A 24,313-nucleotide genomic window follows, 5' to 3' on the forward strand; every position below is an offset into this window, starting at 1 on the left:
AGACGTGACAGGTTGCACAAGGCGGACGCTAGGACCCGGGAATGCGAAGTGTTTTATCTCCTCATCCATTACATTCCCCCCATTTATTCTGTAGATCCACTGAGCGCAGCACAGCACAATAACTCACATACAGTTTCAATTCCAACCATATTCGCTGCACGGGAACAAAATGGTGAGGAGTGAAAGGCAACGAAGAGAGGTGAAGGCCGAAGACTTATTTCTGGAGTCCGAAACATCTTTGGATCAGCAAGATTTTGAGATGTCTACTTGTCCTTTCAATGACGTTTTCAACTCCAGAGACTCTTCCATGATAAACACTTTCCTGAAAAATGTACAAGTTTTACTGGAGGCTGCCAGTTACATTGAGAGCGCCGAGAGGAAGGATGGAAGTAAGTGAAATTATAGTGCACTTATGAGTGATTTTGACTCATTTGCGTATTGCAGAGAAACTGTTTCATTGTCAATAGACTCAGACAACAAAGGATTGAGTTCAACGAACAATCAGCCAAGTAGACAAGGAACACTGTACCCCGACATGCGATGCACAGCCACAATGCTTTTAAAGGATCAAGTTTCCAAAATGTAAAAGGAACCCTTTTCATATTTTAACATGTTTATAATACACATAATCTTCTAATGCAGATAGTTACATTTGTTTGGGTTGATTTCAGAGCTGTTTTTAACTGCACAAAGTGATCTAATGCCAGATTTTATATGTTCATATATAATTTCATGTGTCAAAGACACAAAAAAACAGGTGAATATTTCCCTCTGCAGCGCACTTAATGTCCCAAATCGCACACTGACTGTCCCAAGCTGGCATGCACTGTCATGAGGCAGTTCAAGAGTCTAGCATTGTTCGGCAGTGAGACATGCCAGGCTGTTTGCCACCTCTCTCTCTCTCTCTCTCTCTCTCTCTCTTTTGAGGAACAACAAGTAAATAAATAAATATTTGCTGGCACAATACACACACTGACGTCACCTTTTACTGGTACAGCGTTTTCCACCGTATAACTCTCCATCGCGAACGTGTAGTTGTGTATGTATGATGACTGAATACCACAAAACGCTCATCGTACAAATAAAGGCATTTGATCATATGACGTTGTTTTTGTTTGAGCATTAATTTGTGCTTTGTCCAGATAGGGAATTCAAGGAAAATCTTTTGTTTTTATTATTATCCATTTTAAATGTACAAGACTATTCGTCTCTGAATATAAACTAAAATATTATAATGAGAAGGTTAATATAAAGAAAGCACTTTAGGAACAATAGAATTTGATTATACTTTCACCAATTCGCTCCATTAGATCGCCCGATTTTTAAGCATTATTATTCATTGCGATTTAAAGAAAGCCCGAATCATACCGGGTAAATCTGAAATTTTATATGCAGACTGCATTTACTTCAAAAGAGTTCTCAAAATTGCCTTCCTGTTTCCTAGGGGGTGTGTTCACATGACATCCACATGGCGCACATTGCGCTGATTTGATTGGTTAGAGCGTGTTGCGTTGGCGTACGCTTACTAGGGCCTCTGGCCAATCACAGAGCTGCGGTGCTATGATGTCATATGTTGCTGGGCCTGGCTTAAACGAGACTGGAAGTGAGGGGTTCTGGGAGTTGAAGTGCGCTGTATCCAAACTGGAAAAGAGAATTAAAATGGAATTTTTTAAAAGATTAACAGCGTTATTATGCCCTTTAACATACATAACGCAGGAGATATTGTTCCACTTGTTACATGGCTACTTACCAATGAATTCATAAATAAATGGATACATGAAATATTGAATATTGAAATATTGTTATTAGCTTAGACTGCACTGCTATGTAGGAAGCCTGGGTTTCAGTTACAGCATCGCCCAGTATGGTTGTAATTCAGAAAAATAATGAATACAATAATAAATTTCGTATATTTATATGTTTTTTAAATATTCATTAGGTAGACTTTATCTTATTTGTGTATAAAGTGCCCAATCGGAAATAATAGTTATTGAAATATTAAGGATAGAGTTTAACTATCTAAGCAAGGTTATTCTTTTAATATGTATTAGCAGGGCTTTAAATTAGATTGTCCTTTCCGAGTTAAAGGGCCGGTTGCGTGAAGGACTCAATTTCCCATAATGCCATAATGCGCCGAGGTCTCTATCCGCTCAGCTGTTAAAACAGTAGGTAAACAAACTGGGGGAGGAGAAAAGAGCGCAAGCACCAGGGACTTCATAGGCTGGGCTCTCGGGGACTCTTTTGTACCTGTTTCTATTAATTTTATACACTTTGTATTCGACTGTTTTCTTAAAGCACTTTTACTACTTTGATATTCAGGCGTCGGATGTTTTATTTGTGTTTAATTTCCGGTAGCTAGCTTGTTAACAGTGAAGGAAATACCTCGACTCGACGGTTCAGCAAATAGAAACAAAAAGACAAAACAAGTGAATCTTCGGAGGGTTATTCAATGCTACGTTTTGCTACGCGATAGCTGTCATCCTGATCACATATCAGAAAAAAAAAAACATCTCTAGATTGATTCAAACGATGACTGCTGTGCTGAATATCCAGAGGTTACTGGAAGCAGCTGAATATATAGAAAGGAGAGAAAGAGGTACATGATATTTGATGGTTATAAATCACTTTTGTAACATGGCTCCTGTCGTGTCGCACAGATCAACGCGTGTTTTGAAGTGTATGTGGTGTTTAAAGGGACTTGGACCGATACTGTGCTATCAGAGCTGTGACACGTTTCTGCGGTGTCTTTTTCAGAGTGTGAACACGGATATGCCTCGACCTTTCCGTCTATTCAGCACTCCAGCTACCAGAGACAAAGGAAATTCAGAAATAAAAAGTGCAACAACAACCACAACAGGTAAGCACATGATCTGACTCCACTTCCACAAGAAGGGAAAAACTGCTGGAGAAAAGCCAGGAAGAGACGTGTGCATACTAAATCACACTGCTATGACATCTGTCAGGACCGATGACTGCATTATACGGCCTTGAATTATTGCTGCTGTATTTTCTTGCTTTTTAAACCCCTTTTAATTTCTGGTTTGGTTTTGTTATGTTTAAAAGCAGTATAAACTTTTAAATGCATTATGTCTGATGGACCTTGCTATACTTAGTTATATGTACACATATATGTTATCAAATAGGCATTGCAGCGTGCTGTATTATTATTATTATTATTATCATCTTTATGTTTCTTGAAATGTTTCGGGGGGAGGGGAACTCTCATCAGCTGATTGTCAAACGGGACTGCTGCAGCGCTGAGGTTAGGGAGCGTGCGAAAACTCACGTCCTGTTTTCGCCTTTGGGCGCCATGGGGTTTCGTTTTGTTTGAACCGAAAGTCTGTAATGTGGATATTTTCGTTTTTCTTGACCCGTAATCGCTTAATATCTGCCAAATATTCCGTTGAAGAAAAACAACCAAATTAGTTTTTGCACTGTTTATCAAGAGAAGAGTATTTTAATTTTATCTCGGACCCTTGAACACACGGCTCTTATTTACAGCAACTGTTGTTTTCAGGCTGCCAAGGTGAACAGCCTGAGGCGTCTTTATTAAATGATCTTTCCACGTTATTCTTCTTCTAAAACATGTTTTGGAAAATTATCATCGGTCCTATCCCGCTAAATGTCGATTTAATGAAAGAAACAAATCGAAAAAGTAGTAACAGGCTTTTTAATCCGCCTTTTGTTGAATCCCGAAAATGGTGCACGCGACTATGATGCAAAAAAATGAAATAAAATAAAATAAAAAATACATTATCTTGGTAGACGGTTTACTAGCTTTTGAGATGCCCAAAAAATAAATCTAGGTAAGTCCGCTCACTAAGTTTTGTGGTGGCCAAAAATGCCAACTGGATAGGCAGTTCAGTATAATGCAGGCATAAATCAAAAAGCTATACTCTCTTTATTAAATGATCATTCCACGTTATTCTCCTTCTAAAACATGTTATCCCCAGTCCTTTTCCACTAAATTTCAATTTACTGAAAGAAACAAATCGAAAATACAGTAACAGGCATTTAAATTGTCTATTAGAAGACAGTTTTGTTGAATCACAAAAATGGTGCATCACTATGATGCCAACAATGTTACTTTGGTAGATGATTTACTAGATTTTGAGATGCCCAAATGGCAATAAATGCCAACTGACTTGGCAGTTCACTCTGTTTATTAATGCATATAGGTAGGCAACTCACTATGTTTTATGATGCCTAAAATGCCGTGGGTAGGTAGTTCACTAGGTTTAGAGATGCTCCAAATTTCTGTTTCTGTAGGCATTTTTCCAGGTTTTGTGATGGCCCAAAATGCCATCTAGGTGAGCAGCTCACATGGTTTTGAGACAATGTGTGCGTGTTAGTATGTTTAGGGTTATGTAAGTGCCGTCTGTTTCGTTTCACTTCATTTCTAAGTATCAGACATCTTGATGACTGATCTCAGGTCTGTGTTACTGTATACAAAGCAAGCACTGATGGAGGGAATGTAAAGGAAACACTATCTGATCATCTGGCATGCCTGTGTGTAGGTGATTCAGTAGAATGACCCGCGTTCATTCAGGCCACTTCAGTTAAAATGGAGATGGTGGAAAGATAGTGGGGAAAAATAATTTTCCACATATGTTAAAAACAATCTGTGTGGGGCATCCTCATTTGTTTGTTTTATCTGCCTTGGGCAACCCACATTTTTGTGCATTAAAACAAGATTGTCACACTTGTGCTGTGAATAATAATTACAAATACAGCAGTATATATGCTATAAGAAAAAAAATGATCTGTTAAGTTTATGGAAACAATGCATTGCGTACTTCAAACACCTGTGAAAAATACAAAAAATTCCCTCATATTTACACAGTATATTTGACTCTATTTTTACAGACTTTTCGTATCACAAAATTACGACTGTGAAAAAACTGTTAATGTTGTTTTTTTTTTGTTTTTTTTAACGTCTTTTCCTCCCTCGCTCCATACCTCCTCCCCACTGAGCTCACAAGCATCCTCCCGTGTGAAGCGGCAAGACCATAAGGTCAGATACAGGATGCCAGAAAACATGCTCTTGGTATTAATAGCTGCCAATAAAGAGAAGGGGTCACATGACCCACGGAGAAGTAGGCCCTCGCTGCAGCCACGTCTTGCTGCTCCTGCAACGGCATTGCCATGCATCAGTTTGGCCAGCCATTTAGAGCTTTGGAAAAGCTTTCAGCATGTTGCCACACAAAGAGCCTCTTAGGGGGACGGCTGATTCACTTTACATTATTAACATAACACTGACTCGTGCTCTCAGAGAGGGCGAGAGAGAGAGCGTCCACTGGCACTCACTCATTGTACGAAGAGGAGAGCTCTCTCACGTGCTCGCATATAGGCTGGTCATTGTGCTCGCTTTCTCTGCTCTGCACACTTAATTTCTCTGTCTTTTCGCTGCAAACAAAGAGTTGCAGTGACATGTGGGTCATTTTAGAGGAGCCTTTATAATTCCCTCTGAAGCCACTGGATTGGTTATGATGGGGGAGCTGGTTCAACCCTCCAATAAAGATTAATTAGTAAATCCATTGGAACCTTTAATGATGTATAGTCTTGTTCTTTATAGGCAGCCAAGCTTTATTCCTTTTGCACGTTCCCTGATCTCACGATGTGAGCTGATGTTAAATTTAGGTTTATGGGTTATGATAAATACCTTTAGTGCACTTAATACCTTACAGACTCACAAACAAGTTTGAAGTTTGCTCATTCCTTCTGTTTTGTTTTATAGGTCCACACACAATGAGTTGGAGAAAAATCGGTAAGTACGATTTTTACGTTTTTTTTTTTTCTTTTCTTTTCATTTTAAGGCTAATTCCTGTTGCACCGACAGACATCAACAGATGTTCATCAGGTTTTGTTGAATCACTGTGCTAACCCTTGTTGTCATTGCTCTGTGCATGTTTACACTGATTGAACATGTTCAGTCTGCGTTTGTCAGGTCGTGGAATGTCTGAGAAGTGGCGTACTGTAATCTGGTGATTGTCTGCGTTGGTCGCTGTCTGACGGTTCATTGTGAATTAGCCTTTATAGTATAATAGTGAGAACACAGGCAATGACTGAGAATATCACAAGCTAGACTTAAAGGGTTAGTTCACCCAAAAATGAAATTTGTGTCACTAATTACTCGCCCACATGTTGTTCCAAACCTGTAAGGCCTTCATTCTCCTACAGCGTAGTCTCCTACGCTGTTCACGTTGTAAACACAGTGCAGCGCTTCCGGGTTCTATGTCAGAATGGCGACTCATTATTGGCCTCCAATACAGGGTCGGAGTTCTGGCGTAGAACCCGGAAGCGCTGCACTGTGTTTAGTATGTGAACAGCGTAGGACACTGACAGGGAAGAGACGAAATTGTTGAATAAAGTCATTATTTTTGTTTTGTTTTTGCACACAAAAAGTATTCTCGTCACTTCATAAAATTAAAGTTGAACAACTGTAGTCACATGGACTATTTTAACAATGTCTGTGTATTTCATCAAAAATATCTTAATTTGTGTTCCGAAGATGAACGAAGGTCGTACGGGTGTGGAATGACATGAAGTAAGTAATGACAGAATTTTCATTTTTGGGTGAACTAACACTTTAATCTTGCATTAGCCTCATGAGCACCACAAATCAAACTTGTGCACTAATTGACCACATGACTACAAATAGATAAAAATGATTAGAAAAAAAGGTGAGAATCTGCAAGGAGCTGTGATACAATATTATATCAATATTTCGGTCCCAGTATGAGAACATTGCTTTAGATCAGGGGTGTCAATCTCAGCTTTCAGAGTTTAGTTCCAACCCTGCTCCAGCACACAAACCTGTAGGTTTCAAATAAGCCTGAAGGACTTAATTAGCTGGATCAGGTACATTTAATTAAGGTTGAAAGTAAATTCTGTAGGGCTGTGGCTGTCCAGAAACTAGATTCTTAGGGTATGTCTATACGACAACAATGTAGTAGAACCGGAAAAGTTTTTCCTTTGCTTTTTCCACGTACAGTAGACAACGCTGTCAAACGATCCTCAAAAATGACTAAAAATGCTGTTATACATGTCAGGACAGTCACTTTATAAAAAAAAAATTTGCGCCTATAGACTGAACACATAATATGCATGCACATAACGTCACCATTTTCACAAATTCATGTTTTTGATGTCTACATGGAGCTGATAACAGTATCTTTTTCAAAAGCGTTTTCAGGCCCCCAAATGGCCAAAACACATAAAAAGTTTTCTGTTTTTAGTTGAAAACAGTGTTGTGTAAATGGCCTCTTAGTTTATTATATTGTAATTGAAAAAATGGTAGTCTTTCCCAAAAATATTAATGTAAAAATGTAATTAAAAATTGATTTTTAATTTGATTTTTGAAAATGGATACAGTATCATGAGGTGAAATATCGCATTGCTTTTAAAATATTATTTTTTCCATCACTTCAAGTGAATTTTATGAATTTTAAAATTCATAAAATATGAAAAAATAAAAATTACATTACATAAGGCTATCAGGAAGCTGAAGAATAGTCCTACAATTGTCCTCAGCTTGTCCCTGCAGCAACAGGTAAATAAAAGTGAAAGTAAGTGGTGACCCAATTCTGCTAATCTGAGGGCATTCCCTCTCCTCCTGGCTCGCCTGCCCCTCGGTCCTAAACAACTACTGCAGCCACAGTTTCAGATTACTAGCCAGAGTGCTGGGAGACAACAGAAACCAGAGACACAATCATATGTCCTTTCTTTCACAATGTCAGTTGCATAATAGGAAGAAAATTCACTGAAGGAAGCTAACTATTGCGGTAGGTGTACATTATTAAGAGAATACAAGTGTTATTTCTTTGAAATGTCCCAAACCTGTGGGTGGAGTTTTTCTTTGAAATCACCACCCATGTGTGGCGTGAGTGTAATGTGTGAGTGTTTACAGATGATGAACTGTGTGTTCTAGTCTCACGAGTTCTTATCTTATAGGCGTTAGACACCGGCAGTGCGGGGCCTGCTGTTTAGGCACTGTGCACGCGAATACTGGAGGCTCCACTTCAAAGACTCAAAATAACTCTCGTCTAGACGAGCAGGAACTCCTTTGTGACCCTTTATCTGAAAACCTGGAGCTCTATTAACTTGCCTTAAGCACTGTCTACTCATGGAGTGTCATATGAATTTGCCATGTTGGATGGGACATGGGTGAGACACAAAACTTGTTCAAGGTTGGATAATGTGGACAAAGACTTATTGGTGGACCAAAACACAGATTTAGTTCAAATAGTTTTAAATACACCATATGTATGTGTGCTTGAAAATAGTCTCATCTCCTCCCAGACCAGCTGTGTTTCTCAGATAATGTCAACACATTTGAAGGGTTGTCACTGCCAACATGGGGTTGTATGGGTTTGGGGCAGATAAAGATGCCAGGGCTTGTTGGACAGCCTTTAGTGTCAGCACAAACAAATATTACACAACACATAATGATGAGCAGCCACACCTAGCACCAAACCATATTTCCTCTGACTCCACATTAATATTCTGTCTATTACAGTTCTCAAAGACTGGACACCCTATCTCAAAGATATCCCTGTTTTATTTTACCTAATAACCCTAATATCCCTTCTAGCATGTGATACACCACAATACCTTGAAATAGTCAAGCGTCTTGGGCGGCCCATACGGAAGCGCAACAGTTTCCTGCTTGCCAAAGCCTTATTGCAGTCCCGAGTGGCAAGCGGTAGCCATTTCATGTCAGGCATCACATGATTCTGTTTGATGAATATGTAAGATAGCTCATAGTGTTTCTGTATGTCAGAAAGGAAGAGGAAGCCTTGTGACCGCATTCCGGTCTCTCACAAGCCGCGACACATATACAGATAACATGTGTGTTCATACAAGCATGCCGCTGTTTGATCTTATGATGCCTTTGAACAAATGTGGTGAGCCTCAACTTCCTGAACTTGGGTTAGGTTGCAGAGTTCGGATGTCAGAATGTATTATGGGCTAAGGAAGATGACAAATTGAACTGAAATCACTGATTTCATTTCTAATTATGGGTGTTATGTGGTTGTTAATTACTGGGTATATGCAAGTGAGGGTGTTTGTTTGTGTGTTAAGCACGTTGTCGTGGTTGTGTGGGCCGTGGTGTGTTTGACAGTCAAAATGCAAAGGCTCAGGAATAAAGCTGCCAAGCTGGCTTACTGAAAATAGACCAGCGGCCCTAAGAAAAGATCTTTTCAGAACGTAGGGGAGCTCGGGCTGATTGGCTACAACACTCTTCCACCCACAAAGAGAATCATGAGGAATAAAGTGCATGAAGAAGATAAGACGTCATCCATAGTCAAGGTGTACTCCTCAAGAACTCGTTGCCGATGACCTTATGTGTTGTCCTCCCTGTGTTCTAAGGCAGTTCAGAGGAAGCTGGAGTCAGAACATTCTGCTTCCCCTGGGAATTCCGGAAACCCTCTGGAAGGGAAGCCAGAACTGGCTGTTCTCGCTGACCTGATGCCTTGTAAGCTTTTCTTGGCCAGGAAAAGCAGCTTAGGAAGTGTGATCTTTGGTCAAGTAAGCAATGCAGACTCGTACACGTGCCAGGGCATGTTCGCAACGCACGCGTAGACGCACACTCATGCTATGGAAGGTTGACAAAGCTCTGGGTGTTTTGGGTGAGTCAGGAAGGACACACACCCTGTGGCAGTCTTCAAGTTCTGTTGGAAGGGTATAGCAGAGGACAGTTGAGATTCGGAGGCCACTAATGCTCTGCCTTGCCCCACATTTACTGTGTTCTGTAAAAGAACACTGTGTTTCATTGCATAAAGATACCCAATGTCCCTTAAAATACAACACGCATGGCTACTGGTGGGTAATGTTGCAGAAACAACACACAAACAGACCCACATCCTTGATGGCACCGTGAACCTTGCTATACAACAACACCCAACATTTTTAGACTCCTCCTTACTAAAACAAGCAAATTCTTGAATTACAGGCTGAAATCTAAAAGCAAGTAACATTCCTAAGTGGCATAATCAGTTGGATGTCATCAGCAACACCCTTAAAACCTGATAATGAAGTTTTTATGGTTTGTTTATACATTTGTGTCAAAGTATGACCATTTGCAAACCTGTCAAGGTTGTAACCAAACACCCAAGATTGGGACAGGGAACAAATGTAATTGCTTAACAACTGGCGAATGAAAAACCCATTATTGGGCAAACTACTTATTGAAATATTGGGGTGATGTGTCCTCCTCAATCCTCCTCAATGTTTATGATGGTTGTGGCCCTGGGGCCTGCCACAGAGTGTCATATATTGAGTTCTGCTTGGCCTATGGAATCATCATGGCAAGTTGGACAAAGCCACACTATCCACCCATCCAATTGGTGGAGCCCCTGAAGGTCATCCAATCATAACCAGCCACATTGATCTGCACCCTTTCTTTGTGTGTCATGGCCTTTGATCTGATTACGGAAGAGTCCTATGGCTGTTTGCCCTTCCACCACCGCTGTGTTTATTTTTTGTGTTTGGATTAGGCATCCTTCTGTGGAAGTAAAGTGGATTGAGTGGATTTTCTGAGAGAGAGAGAGTGGTGTCATCCAAACATCTGGTGACGTTTCTGTTTTCTGATTTCGTCCCGTTTGTTTTTGGGATCACCTCACGTTTATTAGATTACCCAAAGTGTCCACAATGTTCTTGCCAATTGAAATACACGTAATAGAGAGCCGTATAATAGAGAATCTGTGTTTGTCATGCACATGGCCATCTGCAGGAGCTTTAGGGATGGGGGAAGCAATCACATGACTACACACAAACTCATGTGAGTGGGGTCTGCTGGTCTGGGCTGTGTGGAGCAGATTACAGCTCAGCACGTGTGAACTAATCCATGTGTTACTGATGGGCCAGAGCGGGCCTTGCTCCTCCACAGCTGTTACTGTCTGAGTTTGTATGTGCTTCTTTATTTCCCTATGGTCTGTAGCCATCACTCTGCCAGTAGTGTGTTTATGTACATGTGTTTAATCGGGGTGCAACAGCGGTATATACTCGGCCTAATGTAAGTATCATTCTGTCTCCCCCTAATAGAGATAGGTCCCAATGTTCAGCTAGTTGCTCAACAACCGACTAGATGATTGGAAGTATGACTAGTTTATCCATGTATTTCATTTGTTTATTGTTTTTATGTTTTTAGTGATAGTTCTGTAATTAGCCTGCTTTGCCTTAGTTTATTAGACAGTTTGTTAAAGGGATAGTTCACCCAAAAATGAAAATTCTGTCATTAATTAATTCAAACAGCGTCTGCCAATACTGAGCCGATGTTCTGACGTGGAACCTGGAAGCGCTGAACGTAAAGAGCGTAAAAGAATGACACGGAAGAGAAGATATTGTTGAATAAAGTTGTTATTTTTATTTTTAGTATTCTCGACGCTTTATAAAATTATGGTTGAACCACTGTAGTCACGTGGACTATTTTAACAATGTCTTTAGTACCTTTCTGGACCTTGACAGTGGTTGTTAAATTGCTGTCTATTGAGGAGTCATAGAGCTCTCAGATTTCATCAAAAATATCTTAATTTGTGTTCTGAAGATGTCTTGTGGGTGTGGAATTAATGACAGAATTTTCATTTTTGGGTGAACTAAACCTTTAATAGTTAATAGAAAAGTTGTGTCTTTAAATTAATCTCATTTAAAATAACTTTGCAACAACCTTACATGTACAGAAGGTTGATTTTGGCCATTGCAATGCATCTCGCACAGTTTTTTGAGTATCCCACCACAAGAATTGCAAAAAGTTAAAAATAGTCCAACTTTTAAAAATCCTTCCTGAAACCCTTGCAACCCATTCCATTATGTTGTGCTCTGTTGATCTTGACTACTAGTCAGTCAAGTAGATATTTACGCAACCCACCCACTAGTTGATTTTGAAAAAATGTATTTTTGCACACCCACCCCCCTTTGTGTGTCATACAGTAAGCTGTCATTGGTTCACCCCATGCACAGCTCAAAGGCTTCTTTGTTTGCGAGCGTGTTTACATAGAGTGCCGTCACAGTGTCTGTCTGTACTGTATTTCCACCACTATCTCTCTCTTCCTCCCACCTCTTTATTCATCTCATTTTCATTCTCTCCATCCTGACTACCCCCACCTTCTAACTTTACATTTGTAACCATCTCTCCTTCTCCCTCCCTCACTCTCTGCCCACATTTAAAGGTTGCTTTTATTCCCAGCACGAGTGTATGTTGCTTTTAGGTTGGTACATCTCTTTAATGTCATGCTAACATAGCTTTTCGTCCAGTTTTCGGACAGATTACACACGAACGGAAGACTAGCAGCAATAATGGCCTCCCATCTGTGTGTGTTTACGTGGTGGGGGAGGATACCGCTCTCATTTAATCTGAGAGCTGTTTGAGAGCTCGGGACTATTACTGATATGATGGGGACACTCACTCATTGTGACATCATGACAGAAGCATGGGGCCAAACCTTTAAATAAAACAAGGCTTAAACAAGCTGGTAACCCAGATGAAGCTGTCAGTCCCACTGTATTGATCCGATCCGAACTAGGGCTTGAGAACTCAGAGCCTGTTCTAGCTCTATAATCTGTGCACTGGTGTGCAATAACCCAGCCATGTGACCTAACGCTCCAAAGGCATCATGTGAGGCATTAGATAAAAACACACTATCAAAGGGGAATCTGTAGGAAAACCCTGCCTTTTGTAGAGCGCATGCATGGCTGTATGGAGCCACTTCTTATCAGTGCCGGGCTGTGCAGAATTATGTTTGCTGTGCAGACAGAGGTGCTGATTCTGCGTGGGAAAACGTGTGATTTCCTGCTGTGGATGAAGCAAGCTATGTTTATACACAAGTGTATATATGTATAGTTGGCAAATGACCAGGCCTACACGTAATATGCACATGTTTTTTCATGCTGTTTGTGGGAGAAAATATGTAAATTTTTGTGCTCTTGATGCAGATTACAATTTGAGAATGTGTTAGAATTATGTCCCTCTCTTGACCTTGACTTTAGTTATTACCATGTCAAGCCCATGACATTATGCCAACTCCATTCATTATTTACCAATAAACCAAGCAGAATCTGGGGCAAGCATGTGTTTTCATTCCCTAATAAACACCCCCACCACACTAGAGGACCACACTATATGATGTTTCACAGTCTTACTGTTGTCCATATTCACATATTCCGTCCATTTGTGTCTAACGATCATGTTATTTTGCTGTATTTTCTTAAAAACTTAATTTTATTATTTCCCAGTGTAAATAAATAAATAAATAAATAAAGATATGTGTATAAACATTACAATGCAAGTAATATCAATGCAACAGACACATTATATATTAAAATAGTTTGTATAATTAAATGCAAACAAATATGTCATGATCGTGACAACCCTGACTATGAGCCTAGGTGTTTATTTTTATGAGTCATTTAAAGAGCATGTGAAGATGTTTTGTCATAATAAAATTCTTGCTCGGGGTGTAAGAGAGAGCATGTCTGAACATGCTCGACCATAAGGGGCATGTTTGACTTGAGTTATTATTAAACTGAGTTGTAGAGAGTTCTCTATATGACTAATGCAGAGGAGTGTAAAATTCAGCGTATTTTCCAGAGCCAGATCTTGACCAGAAGAATACACTCAGCTTACAGCTTTGAAGCACAGATTCTGCACTCCCACGATTATCAAGAGCCATTCATTTACTCTGTTTTAATACCAAATTAACTGCCTGCAGAGGCTGCATTTTAAAGCATCATATTTAAATTGTTTTATTAAAATTCAAATGCTTCTTTGTGGAGAATGCAATCGCAGAATGCATTGCGACAATGACAAGTATTAAGAATAGTTGATAAAAATGGAGTCAGTCAAGTCTTTCTTGCAGAGGGCTGTTTTTATTTATGTCTGTTCATGTAGTGCTACGAATCAGCCACTTCCATGTTCCATCACTGTTCATTCTTGAAAATAAAGGTTCCAAAAGAGGGTGTTCTTAGGCAGTATTTACACTAGTGCGTTTTTGTTTTAAAACGCATTACTTTTGCTATTGGAGTCCACACTACTTCTGAGTTTTTGACCCTTGAAAACTGAGACTTTTGGAAATGCAGCCGACCCCATTTTAGATTGAAAACTCCGGGGTTGCGTTTCAGTGATGGACCAAAACGGAGACACTTGAAAACGAATGCATAGCTGCCCACATTCACTCCCTGATTGGGTCTTCTCTTCTGGATCATTGCGTATCCTTCCCTGATTCGCCAAGCCCCTATCATATGACCATTATGCTACTGGAAGACGACAGACCAGCCTCAATGACCGTGTACACAATAACGTGGAGACAGAACTTCAAGCTTTGCTGACTTTATTGTCCTTTTTAGCAGCCATTGCACAGTTAAACTCTGCATTTTATAATACTGCAGCTACCTACAAGAGGCAAGCTATTATTAGAGCAATTGGCATGCCAAGTGTGAATGGTCATGTGACATGTGTTTTTGGATGTATAGTGTGGACGGCGATCTTTTCTGAAATGCAGTGGAAACTATTGTTTTCTTTTTAAAACACCATGTTAAAACGAAAACACACTAGTGTGGACATAGCCTTAGCAATGCCATAGAAGAACCATTTTTGGTTCCCTAAAAACTTTTCGGTGATTCTTTTCCTTAATGTGAAGAACATTTCAACCCTTTTCCTCTATAAAAAAAAAAAAAAAAACCTTTTGTGGAATGAAGAGGTTCCATGGATTTTAAAGGTTCTTCATGGAGCCATAGATGCACATAAAGAACTGCCTATGTAGAAAGCAAACTGTTAATTTTTGGAACAAAGCTAATGTGATAAAGTTCATCTGTTACATAACCTTGCTGTGTAATTCACACTGCAAGTAATTCATAGTAACTGAAACACACAGGAAACACACCTACGTTTAAATAGACCATTTGACGTCTAGCTGTTGTGTATGTGTGTTTTTGCTTTGTTTTAGTTCTGTTTTCTTACGTTATGCAATGGGTCTTTTTAGGAATCACAGAATCTAAAGTGCATGACGTCATAATTGGGTCTTTTAAAGATGCTGTTTTTTTACTTTGCCTTTGAGATGACGAACTTAGTGATTGTTGTTTGACACGGTCTCTGTCTCGTGACTGAAGTGAAGTAATTTATCATGCCACACACAGACCAAAGCAAACACGTACAAATACACAGCCTTCCCAGCAAGCACTGCTTGTGTGTGTGAAGTGACGCCCATTATGTCTGGAGACAGATGATATGGGGGATAGCGTGAGAAGTATTTTAAAGATATTTTGGTTACATGTGGTTGCCGTGCTAATGGGATTGTAGGGCAAAATCGGTTTAGATGAACTGGAGGCCTGGTGCAGTAATTTGTACGAGCTACAAATAAGTCTAAAATACTAGTCTGCCACCTATAGCCATTGCACTAGGTTGATCAATGTCCACACAGACTGAAGGCAGACAGTGGAACGTCTGCAATGTGTGTGTGTGTGTGTGTGTGTGTGTGTGTGTCTGTGAGAGACTGCTGTCCTGATAACAGTGCCCTCTCGGTGGTGTTCAGTCATGGCGATAAGGCTTGTGATAAATCTACCGCCATTGTCGCAGGCCATACAGACTGTGTACATGAAAGAAATAGAGCAGCCATCTTCATTGCCGATAAGGAGGAATGCAAACGGAATTAGAGTTGAAAAGCCTCAATAACACAATTAGAGAGATGCTCACTGATACCGATCACCCGTACGCAAGCACACTCGTGCCCGTGTGCACTCGTAAAATGTAGACAGAGCGTCAGCTTGTATTTTACAAAGGGGTGTTGGACATCAATATTATTTTAGTATCATAAAAGTTATTATAGTTTTTGTTAATAATTTGAATTAGATTTTATTTTGATATTTTCTGTTTTTGTTTTAATTTTAGTTAAAGCTTTAGTAATTTTGTTGTGTTTTTCTCATTTTTATTTTTTATTATGTTTTAGTACTCCAACTTGAAATGAGAAATATTTACTTGTGAGAAAAGATTTTATATTCAGTTCAATAATGACAACTCTCAAAATAGTTTAAGCATGTTAATTAAAATGGCAGTGTTAATGTATTTGGGCTTGGAGGACTAGATCTGTTATGCTGCTGCTGCATGAATAAACATACATAAATCTCGTAACAGATTTAGGCAGGTGGAGCTGGGGGAGGTGGAGGGTTTCAGAGCACTGCAGGACTAGCCTACAGCAGATCAATAGATTTATCACAACACTGAACCAGACTATTGAAATAATAACCCTGTTGGATGTATAGAGTGAATTCTGCAGCTCACCTCTATGTCAGAAAGGAGACGATTAAAACCTCGAGCACTTTGATTTCCTAGAATATAATCTTCAAGTAGTCAGTGGCAGGTGTGGGTGTGTGTGCGTGCTTTGTGTGTAAGGTAGATAATGAGGTGTTGTCTTGTAAGCTTTTGGCCAAACCACACATGCACAGCAAGTTCATTGCATTGTTTCAGGGCGTGTGAATGAGGCTGACCTTTTTTTTTTTTTGGTCTTGTTTCAGACGAGCCCACCTTCGTTTGTGTCTGGAGCGATTGAAGTCTCTCATCCCGCTGGAATCAGACTGCAGCCGTCACACCACTCTGGGACTCCTCAACAAGGCCAAAGCACACATAAAGGTAAAGACACTTGTGAAGTGCTCCCATTGTCATCGTCTGTTGCTCTTAAATTAAGCAAATGATGTCAGAGCTGTGGCCTAGTGGTTTACACACATGCTCTGACACATTAGCCGCTTTTTCACTGCCGGGCCAGGTGGGGCCAGTAGCCTCGGACCTCAAGCACCAAGGCCAAAATCAAGTTGCATTTCCACTGTCGGGCCAGTACCCCAAGAGCGCTACCCTAAAACCCACTCTTAACACACCTCCAAAGAACAACGTCACACCATTTCACCAGCTGACTGAAAACAAGCTAAATCGCAAAATGAGCATGACAGAAGCCAACGTTTGGTATTTACTTAAAGACTTAAGATTCCAGCATCGATATTTGACCAGTGTTTTACAATTAAAAAATGTTACAGTAACAGTAATTTACTAATTTGTGTCAGGAGTGCACATCAACCATGCTGAATCAAATCATTGTACAAAACAACTCCATTAAAGCTTTTAAGTCCAAAGGCATTTAGAAAAATATTGATAAAATATCATATGTTTACATCACATTTCTGAGCATTTCTTTCTGACTGCAATCTGAGGAGGTTTGAGCGATCTCTCTCTGTTTCTATATACTGTTATCCTTTCAGCCAGAGCAACAGAGGGAGCTCATGAGAAGAAAACAGGAGTTATTAGTTATACGAGTTAACTGGAGTGTGTGACAGATACGTGGATATATTAGTCTGGTATCGCACAGGGAAGAGACAGATGAAGCATTAAACCAAATAAATACACGATTATAATCATATATGAGTTGACTATGTTCCTCAAGCAGTCTCTGGTATTTTCCATAAACGTGTGTATTTATTATCGCAATGATTAGCATAGTAGCCTTTAGCATCGCAAATAAGAATATATCTGCCTCATAAGGTGATCAGTAGCCAAATACAAGCAGTTTTATTTCACATGAATCAAGTCGGGGGCCAAAATGTTGGGATCACATGACTAATTTTATTAGTCTATATTACATATGTTTTAGCTTTATCTATGTTTCTGATCTGAATCTGTGTCATCAACCACTATCCAAAATGCATAGAGTATGTAAAGGATTACACCTAAGATATTCACATTATTAACATCCACACATTTAAACAGCCACTACACCTTAAAAAGAACACACCGCTTCCTGTAAATAGAGCCACGTCCCTTAATGTGACAATTTAGTTTCTATCCCTTAAGAGCTTTATTGTAAACCACATGTCAAGCACTACAGACAGATACTTGCTATTGTTGAAAATATGTATGTGATGATAACCCTTTATTTTCAGTTTGGTCTTCATTTTGATGTCTTACTGGTTTTCCCTTCCATAACAGGTTAAGCTGTCCCGACCAGTTATGTGTGTACGCACATGTGTGCGTGGTTTTAGCTGGGGGTCATGCTGTATTGTTTTAGCGTAATGTATTATAAGGTCACGAGGGTCATGTGTGAAGGGATTATTGATCCCTGTAGTAAACAAATCCATCAATCACATGAGCTTGACAAAACACACACCTCTTTAAATCATCCCATGATTTCCTGCTGTTTTATGTAGCATGATGTTAATAAAGTTATCAAAAAGTTTTTAGTAACAAGTGGTTAGTGCTCTTGGGGTCAACACAGGTTTGAATCTGGCTTGCAACTTTTCCCAATCCTGAAGCAATGATAAGGGAAAAAATAAATTTAAAGGTCTTGTAGTGCCAAATATGTCTTTACATATACATTAGCTGTAATAACCATTGATTACATCTTGAATTCTTTTGTATGTGCTGTTGGGGATTTTCTGTAATTATCCGTGAGTCACCATTCTTTGTCTTCCCACAGAAACTGGAGGAAACGGAGCGTAAGTCTCAGTATCAGTTGGAGAATTTGGAGCGAGAGCAGCGTCACCTCCAGAGGCGACTGGACCTGCTGCGGGGCGGCGGGGGTGTGCTGGAGGGCGTGCTGGAAGGCGAGAGGATACGCACTGACAGCGTAGGCTCCACCCTCTGCTCTGAGCGATCAGATCGCTCAGATTCAGACCAAGGTTGGAGCTTCATGATAGTAATCTATTATATAGCTAGTAATAATAATAATAAAAAATAAATAAATAAATAATATCTATCTGTCTATCTATCTATCTATCTATCTATCTATCTATCTATCTATCTATCTATCTCATGCCAAGCTAGATATCTTTTTACACTTCATGTGATATACCTGATGTGATAGACGATGTAATGAAAATGTTGTCTGACTTTGTTTCACTCTCTCTCTGTGGGCACAGAAGAGATGGAGGTGGATGTGGAGAGCACAGAGTTCTCTCATGGAGAGCTGGACAGCATCAGCACAGCCAGCACCAGCGATCTGGACGACCACAGCAGTCTACAGAGCACTGCCAGCGATGAGGGCTACTCCTCCTGCAGCATCAAACTGGCCTTCAGCTCATAAAACGAGCTCCCCTTTACACACATACACACACACACACACACACACACACTATCCCAGCCTTTGAAATGAGTTCCTTTCCCTCCTCAACCAATCAGAGACTTTTAAGTCAGGTGACCAGAACACCACCCGCCCTATAGAATGCCTGATTTATTGTTTTAAGTTTGTGAATGTATCTGAGAGAATATGAATGAGATGGAAACAATCTGTGATTGTGAATTAATTGGGTTATTAGATGGTGTTTTATTCCTGAATAAGATTTTTCTGATAATTGTCAGTATCTAAATCCCCTTTTTCCGAAAGGAAAGCTAAGATGTATAAAAAAAAATAGCTGTTGATTTTTAATTCAAACCCCTGATTGTTAATTCTCTACATGAATGGGTCGTGAACTGGTCACTAGGGAAACTATTCAACTAAACCCACCCAAAGTGGATCACCTGAGAAGCGTATCAACACAAGAAGCCCCAAACCTGTCGATTTCCTTTTCATCCGGTCTAATGGTTCTAACGCTGCTTAGCGGCGACAAGGACTGTCATTGGTGCTACGTGACAAAACCAATAAAGCAGAAAGATCTACTGCATTCATCAAAGACAACAGAAAAACAACTATCCCATGGCTGTGGGAATTTTTGGTGCATTTAAATCGTGGAACCACTTTCCACGCTGCAGCTAAAACCCAGCGATCTTTGCACTCGACCGCATAGAGCCCTCTGTAGAACTGGCGCCACGTCAGAGAAATATCCACCCCTGCGTTTAACTAGATGTCTCTCCTGGCAGAAATAAGCAATAAACTCTTGTAGTCAGAACAACACATTAGCACTCCTACTCCTGAGACACAACGCTTGTGTCCGTCCAAAAGAGCAATGCCAACTTGCTCGTTTTTGTACATAAATATGATAGTTTAATAAATTAAAGTTAAAATAAAAACTGAGTTGAAAAAAGGTAGTTACCCATGGGTAGAAATTGCCTCTGTTGTCTTGTGTTTTGTGCATTTTAAATTATATTTTTGCAAAGATTGATTATCTTCCTCCTGAGAGTCTTTTGTGGTGGCATGGACAGTATTATTTGTTCATTATGCTGGATGAAACGCAAATAATTTCAATTCTTTGGCTGCCCAAGGAATTTTATGACTTTCTTTAAAACTAAACAACGAGAAGAAAAACAACGCGCTGAAGTACTTAAAATTGGACATCACACAAAAGGCAGTGGTCGTGGGACGCCAAGGCATGGACCTCTGTAGAAGGTATGCTAACTCTGAGTGGCGCTCATTATTTATTGTTTTAAAGCTGAAAGGCATTCCACTACTAGTATCGTGTGCTGTGGACGTGGAGTGAGCGGCGCTTTCAAAGGGTGCTTTCACACTGGCAGTTCAGTTCAAAACGGGACACGGTTCGCATGAAAAATTGGTAATGTGAAAGCTGTCATGCGGACCCCTGAGCACACCGGGGTACTGAACCCGAGACTACCTGTAGGAGGTGCTCTTGAGTTCAGTTGCACTGGAACTGTGGTGCGATACGTATGAATGTGAAAGCAACTCGGACTCGGGTGCGCACTTGTTCAGGAAGCAGAGTAACCTGCGCATGCAGTTTAGCCAATAGCAAAGTCATTAGTTAAACAAAATGCATGTAAAGGATGACATTTACCATGATTTACCATGGATACAAGTGAGTGAGTGCAGTCTGAGCGGCAAATGAATGGTTCACAATCCACTGTCTCCTCAAAAGTGTCCGTTTGCAAGCAGCAAAAAGCCGCCTTCATGCGACGCACATACAGTAAACCCAAGTGTCCTTCACTCTGGTGCGCATAATAGGACCAAATGAATAAAAAAACAATATATTGCCCGTGTCCTGTTTTGTGTCATGCACCGTTATGACGTACGATGATCGCAAATGCTAGAATTAAGTGTGAAACCAGACCAATGCTGCAGGGTCGCGCTGGCAACAAAATCGGACTCGGACCGCAGCAAACCTGCCCAGTGTGAAAGCCTCCAAACTCGGCACAAAGCGCTTCAAGCTCTTTCTTCCCGCTGTACTGTATGTTAAATTCATTTTTTTCCTCTTTATTTTGTGTGAAAAGAATCATTCAGACTTTATTAACTTTCCTCAAGTCGTATTTATTTTCTTTCCTTGATCCGAAATCAGAGGTAAAAAGGTTAACTTATTTTGCTAGTCAAATCTATGATGGCGTTCCCCTCCCAGTTCTGTTCTAAACCGTAAATCCACTCCATCTGTGATGTATTATTTTTATTTTATTGTTTTTCCCCAAATGCAGAGCTGCTTTTTAGTACATATTAAAGCCAAGTCTAATTTGTAATCGTTCTGCCTGCAATAGAACAGCACGGACATCTGTTAGTGTCCCGATCCAGCATCAACCAAATGCTTTTGGCTGCTGAACGGCCCAAATGTGTCGAGTAGTTCTACTCACCCTGTTAAGAGAGTTTTAGTGTTGACTGTTTTAGTCGGGTGTAAATTGATTGTGTTTAGAATAAACTGTTTCGGTCGTGCGGAGGAACGTCACTGTTTGCACGTTGGAACCGAATTCAAAGCGTTGCTCTAACAACACCTGGCCAAACCACAGACGAGAACCTCCATCGTCGTCCTGCACAGAGGACACATTGCTTTTTTTCTTTTATTGTCTCTCCTTTTCATTCATATTGTTTTATTGGTTTATGAATCTGCACTATTTAAAGCCAGGGCCCATACTTAGATGCCAGTGCTTTTTGTTTTGTTTTATTTTGTTTAATTTATTTTTTGAAGAGAATGGGCCGTGTTCTTTTTAGGCCACCGTACCGACCCAGGCCCGTATTCAACGACACTTCCAAGAGAAATGGTGCTGGTCTGGGATCAGCTCTCCCACATCAATGTGATCTCAGTCGCTACGGAGGAAAAGAAAAACGTTAAACGGATCCTGAAACAGCATCTGTGTTTTTTTTTTCTTTTTCAAGAGACTCGGGAAAAGGGGTCTGTTAAAGGCTAAGCTTTTCCACCCTGGGAGGACAGAGGTCCTGATGAACTTGTGGCCATTCTTTGTAAACATGCACTCTGATTCTAGCTGTGAGTTAAAATGCAATACTTACAATAAACACCAAGAAAAAAGATCAGGAAATGCCTCGTGTTTCTCTTCATTTTCTTTAGTAATGTAAATCTTAGTAGCCCACTGATGTTTTGTGTAAATAGGAAACATTTTTATAACCTTAATAATTTCCAGAACTATTTGAGTTGTGTAGCATTTCATTTTAAATATGCTGCTAATATTTCATAATCATAATTTAATTTATACACACATAAATAATTATTGCAACTACTTTAAGAAAATACGAGCCATTTTCTCTCATTTTGGCAGCTGCAGTTTGGTGACGTGATGTGAGAATACAGATGAATCACTTTTCATTTGGTGCCATCTAGAGGCAAAACTTCAGTGGTGTGCGGTGGTGTTTTAAAATGAAGAGGCAACGTTCTCATTTATGTCCCGTTACACAATTTTCCTGGTTAAGTTAACATTACATAAAAAGAGAGACCAAATACAATTACATTTTGTATTTTTACACTATGTAATGTTCTATTTATTAAAACCAAGCATAAATTTAATCAAGTTAGTGTTTTTACGCATGTTTGTATTCCAAAATAACAACTAAAGGCAGTAAAAGTTTAAACAATATATATTATTTATAAACTAATGTTCAGCTTTTCTTATTAATAGTCAATTTATTTTCAGCAGTCATCAAGCTTCACACTGGTCACTCACCCACAGACACAAGGCTACCTTTAATTTCACCACGGTGATTGCTCACTAAAAACCCTCGCAGTCATCATGTTTTCAGGCCATTTCGAGTTTGATTTTGACATGAAATAAAGTGTTGATATCTAAGTGACAGTTGTTTACTTACTTTTTAATTAGTCTTCCCATTAACGCCATCACTGTCTTCATTCAGGCCGATTCGACGAGAACGCGCACGAAAACAAGAGGCGGGATTTATCGCACGAACCAATCATGTCCAATCGTAACCGTCCAACCGTAACTTCACCTGCAGGTGTCGCTGTTTGACAGTGTTTCTTTAAAAAAACGAGTGACTTTTACACTTTTTAATCAGGGGCGGAGCTACGGGTGGACCTGGGTGGACCTGGGACCAGATTGACAGCTTGCCCACCCAGTCAGATCCAGGGAAATATATATATATATATATATATATATATATATATATATATATATAATAAAACATTTTTCTAACGTTTAACAATTCTTCAATAACTTTTTTAAATTTGATTTTTTTTTTTTTTTTTTATGCATTAAAACTCTTAATAAGAATATGCTAATTCGTCTCTTCTTCAGTTACATCACACGCCAGTAGTAGCTATTATGTAAATAGCCGGATTTCAACCAGCAGCGCCCTTTTTATGTAAAAAAATGGCTAACCCGCTATCTGTGATGCATTTAATAAAGAAAAACGTCTTGACAAAGATGACAGGACGCCGTTACAACTTTTATCGTTTGAATGAGAACTAACAGATAGGCTAAATGAGTTTATGACAATATCAACATCTTCAATTCAAAACCCAGCCAACTCTGACTTGTTTAGAACAGACATGAGCCATACAAGGTAAGCTATAAGTGTTTAGTCTGGCCCGCCGTGGCATGATAATGCAATATTTTTTGCATGTAATTTGTGAGCAAGGGGTTTTCTGAAATGTACACATATAAGTGGCGTAACTACAGACAGTGCAGCCGCACTGGGGCCCGTGAGGCGGGGAGGCCCGCAACGCACGTGGGCCCTGCCACATTGCAAGCGGCCCCTGGCGACGAAGTGACTATATTAATATAAATATTAAGATAAATATAAATATTAATAATACAATATAATTAGTGCCGAAATTCTTTACAGCAGTGAGTATTTATACATAAATTCGTTGATTCCGTCTGTGTACTGTAAAGGTCTTGTGGTAGAATTCTTGGCAAGCGTTTTTGAGGTTCTGGGTTCTAATCCAACCTCATATCTTTTTTTTTTTTTCTCATTAAAACCAAAGGTGTTCATCAGTGATTGTACATCAAGAGCAAGGACACGTTGTGTGCATTTTGTTTTGTGCTTTTACCAGAACGAAACGCTCAATTGTCTGTGTGAAGACTGAGCATGTGCACGAGCGCCAAGAGAACTGATAACAGCAGCAACGAGCACTGGCCATGATTTCAAAAACAACATTCCAGCGGATAGATCGCCTCTTATTTAACACAGACCTACGAATTTCTTATCGAATGGAGATGTTT

The 24,313-nt window shown here is 39.8% G+C and overlaps 1 protein-coding gene and 2 long non-coding RNA genes across 10 annotated transcripts in view; 1 reads left to right on the forward strand and 2 right to left on the reverse strand.

The window, feature by feature from the left end:
• Nucleotides 1–16,508, reverse strand: part of LOC127521595 (uncharacterized) — a 32,160-nt gene extending 15,652 nt beyond the window's left edge. For 2 of the 5 annotated variants that reach the window (XR_007932419.1, XR_007932418.1), the window contains exons 1-2: nucleotides 4,192–5,730; nucleotides 1,527–1,641 (exon numbers count right to left, since the gene is read on the reverse strand). This is a non-coding gene — a long non-coding RNA (uncharacterized LOC127521595). Of the gene's footprint in view, nucleotides 1–1,526; nucleotides 1,642–4,191; nucleotides 5,731–8,613 lie in introns of those variants that run through there. The other 3 variants (XR_007932421.1, XR_007932422.1, XR_007932420.1) reach the window with 3 other exon arrangements.
• On the forward strand, nucleotides 1–22,159 carry mxi1 (max interactor 1, dimerization protein). 3 transcript variants are annotated; one of them, XM_051910943.1, is made up of 6 exons: nucleotides 1–389; nucleotides 2,755–2,857; nucleotides 5,738–5,767; nucleotides 16,507–16,621; nucleotides 18,453–18,654; nucleotides 18,898–22,159. In XM_051910943.1, the coding sequence occupies exons 1-6, from the start codon at nucleotides 170–172 to the stop codon at nucleotides 19,056–19,058; spliced, it is 831 nt and encodes a 276-aa protein (XP_051766903.1). In that variant the 5' UTR covers nucleotides 1–169; the 3' UTR covers nucleotides 19,059–22,159. The 3 variants fall into 3 exon arrangements, with proteins under 3 accessions (XP_051766903.1, XP_051766902.1, XP_051766904.1); XM_051910942.1 differs by having other exon boundaries at nucleotides 12–389; nucleotides 18,895–22,159; XM_051910944.1 differs by lacking the exon at nucleotides 1–389 and adding an exon at nucleotides 2,166–2,596 and having other exon boundaries at nucleotides 18,895–22,159.
• LOC127521587 (uncharacterized) overlaps nucleotides 21,835–24,313 on the reverse strand; it is a 95,687-nt gene continuing 93,208 nt past the window's right edge. For both annotated transcript variants that reach the window (XR_007932407.1, XR_007932406.1), the window contains one exon: nucleotides 21,835–24,283. This is a non-coding gene — a long non-coding RNA (uncharacterized LOC127521587). The remainder of the gene's footprint in view (nucleotides 24,284–24,313) is intronic.

The sequence above is a fragment of the Ctenopharyngodon idella genome, chromosome 10 (assembly GCF_019924925.1).
Source record: "Ctenopharyngodon idella isolate HZGC_01 chromosome 10, HZGC01, whole genome shotgun sequence".
Classification (NCBI taxonomy): Eukaryota; Metazoa; Chordata; class Actinopteri; order Cypriniformes; family Xenocyprididae; genus Ctenopharyngodon; species Ctenopharyngodon idella.

What these genes read in the sequence shown, in the direction of transcription:
- mxi1 (XM_051910942.1), top strand. Translation starts at nt 170, where the DNA reads ATGGTGAGGAGTGAAAGGCAACGAAGAGAGGTGAAGGCCGAAGACTTA. An exon ending in TGCAACAACAACCACAACAG is followed by an intron (nt 2,858 to 5,737) that starts GTAAGCACATGA and finishes TTTGTTTTATAG; the next exon opens with GTCCACACACAATGAGTTGG. An exon ending in AGGCCAAAGCACACATAAAG is followed by an intron (nt 16,622 to 18,452) that starts GTAAAGACACTT and finishes GTCTTCCCACAG; the next exon opens with AAACTGGAGGAAACGGAGCG.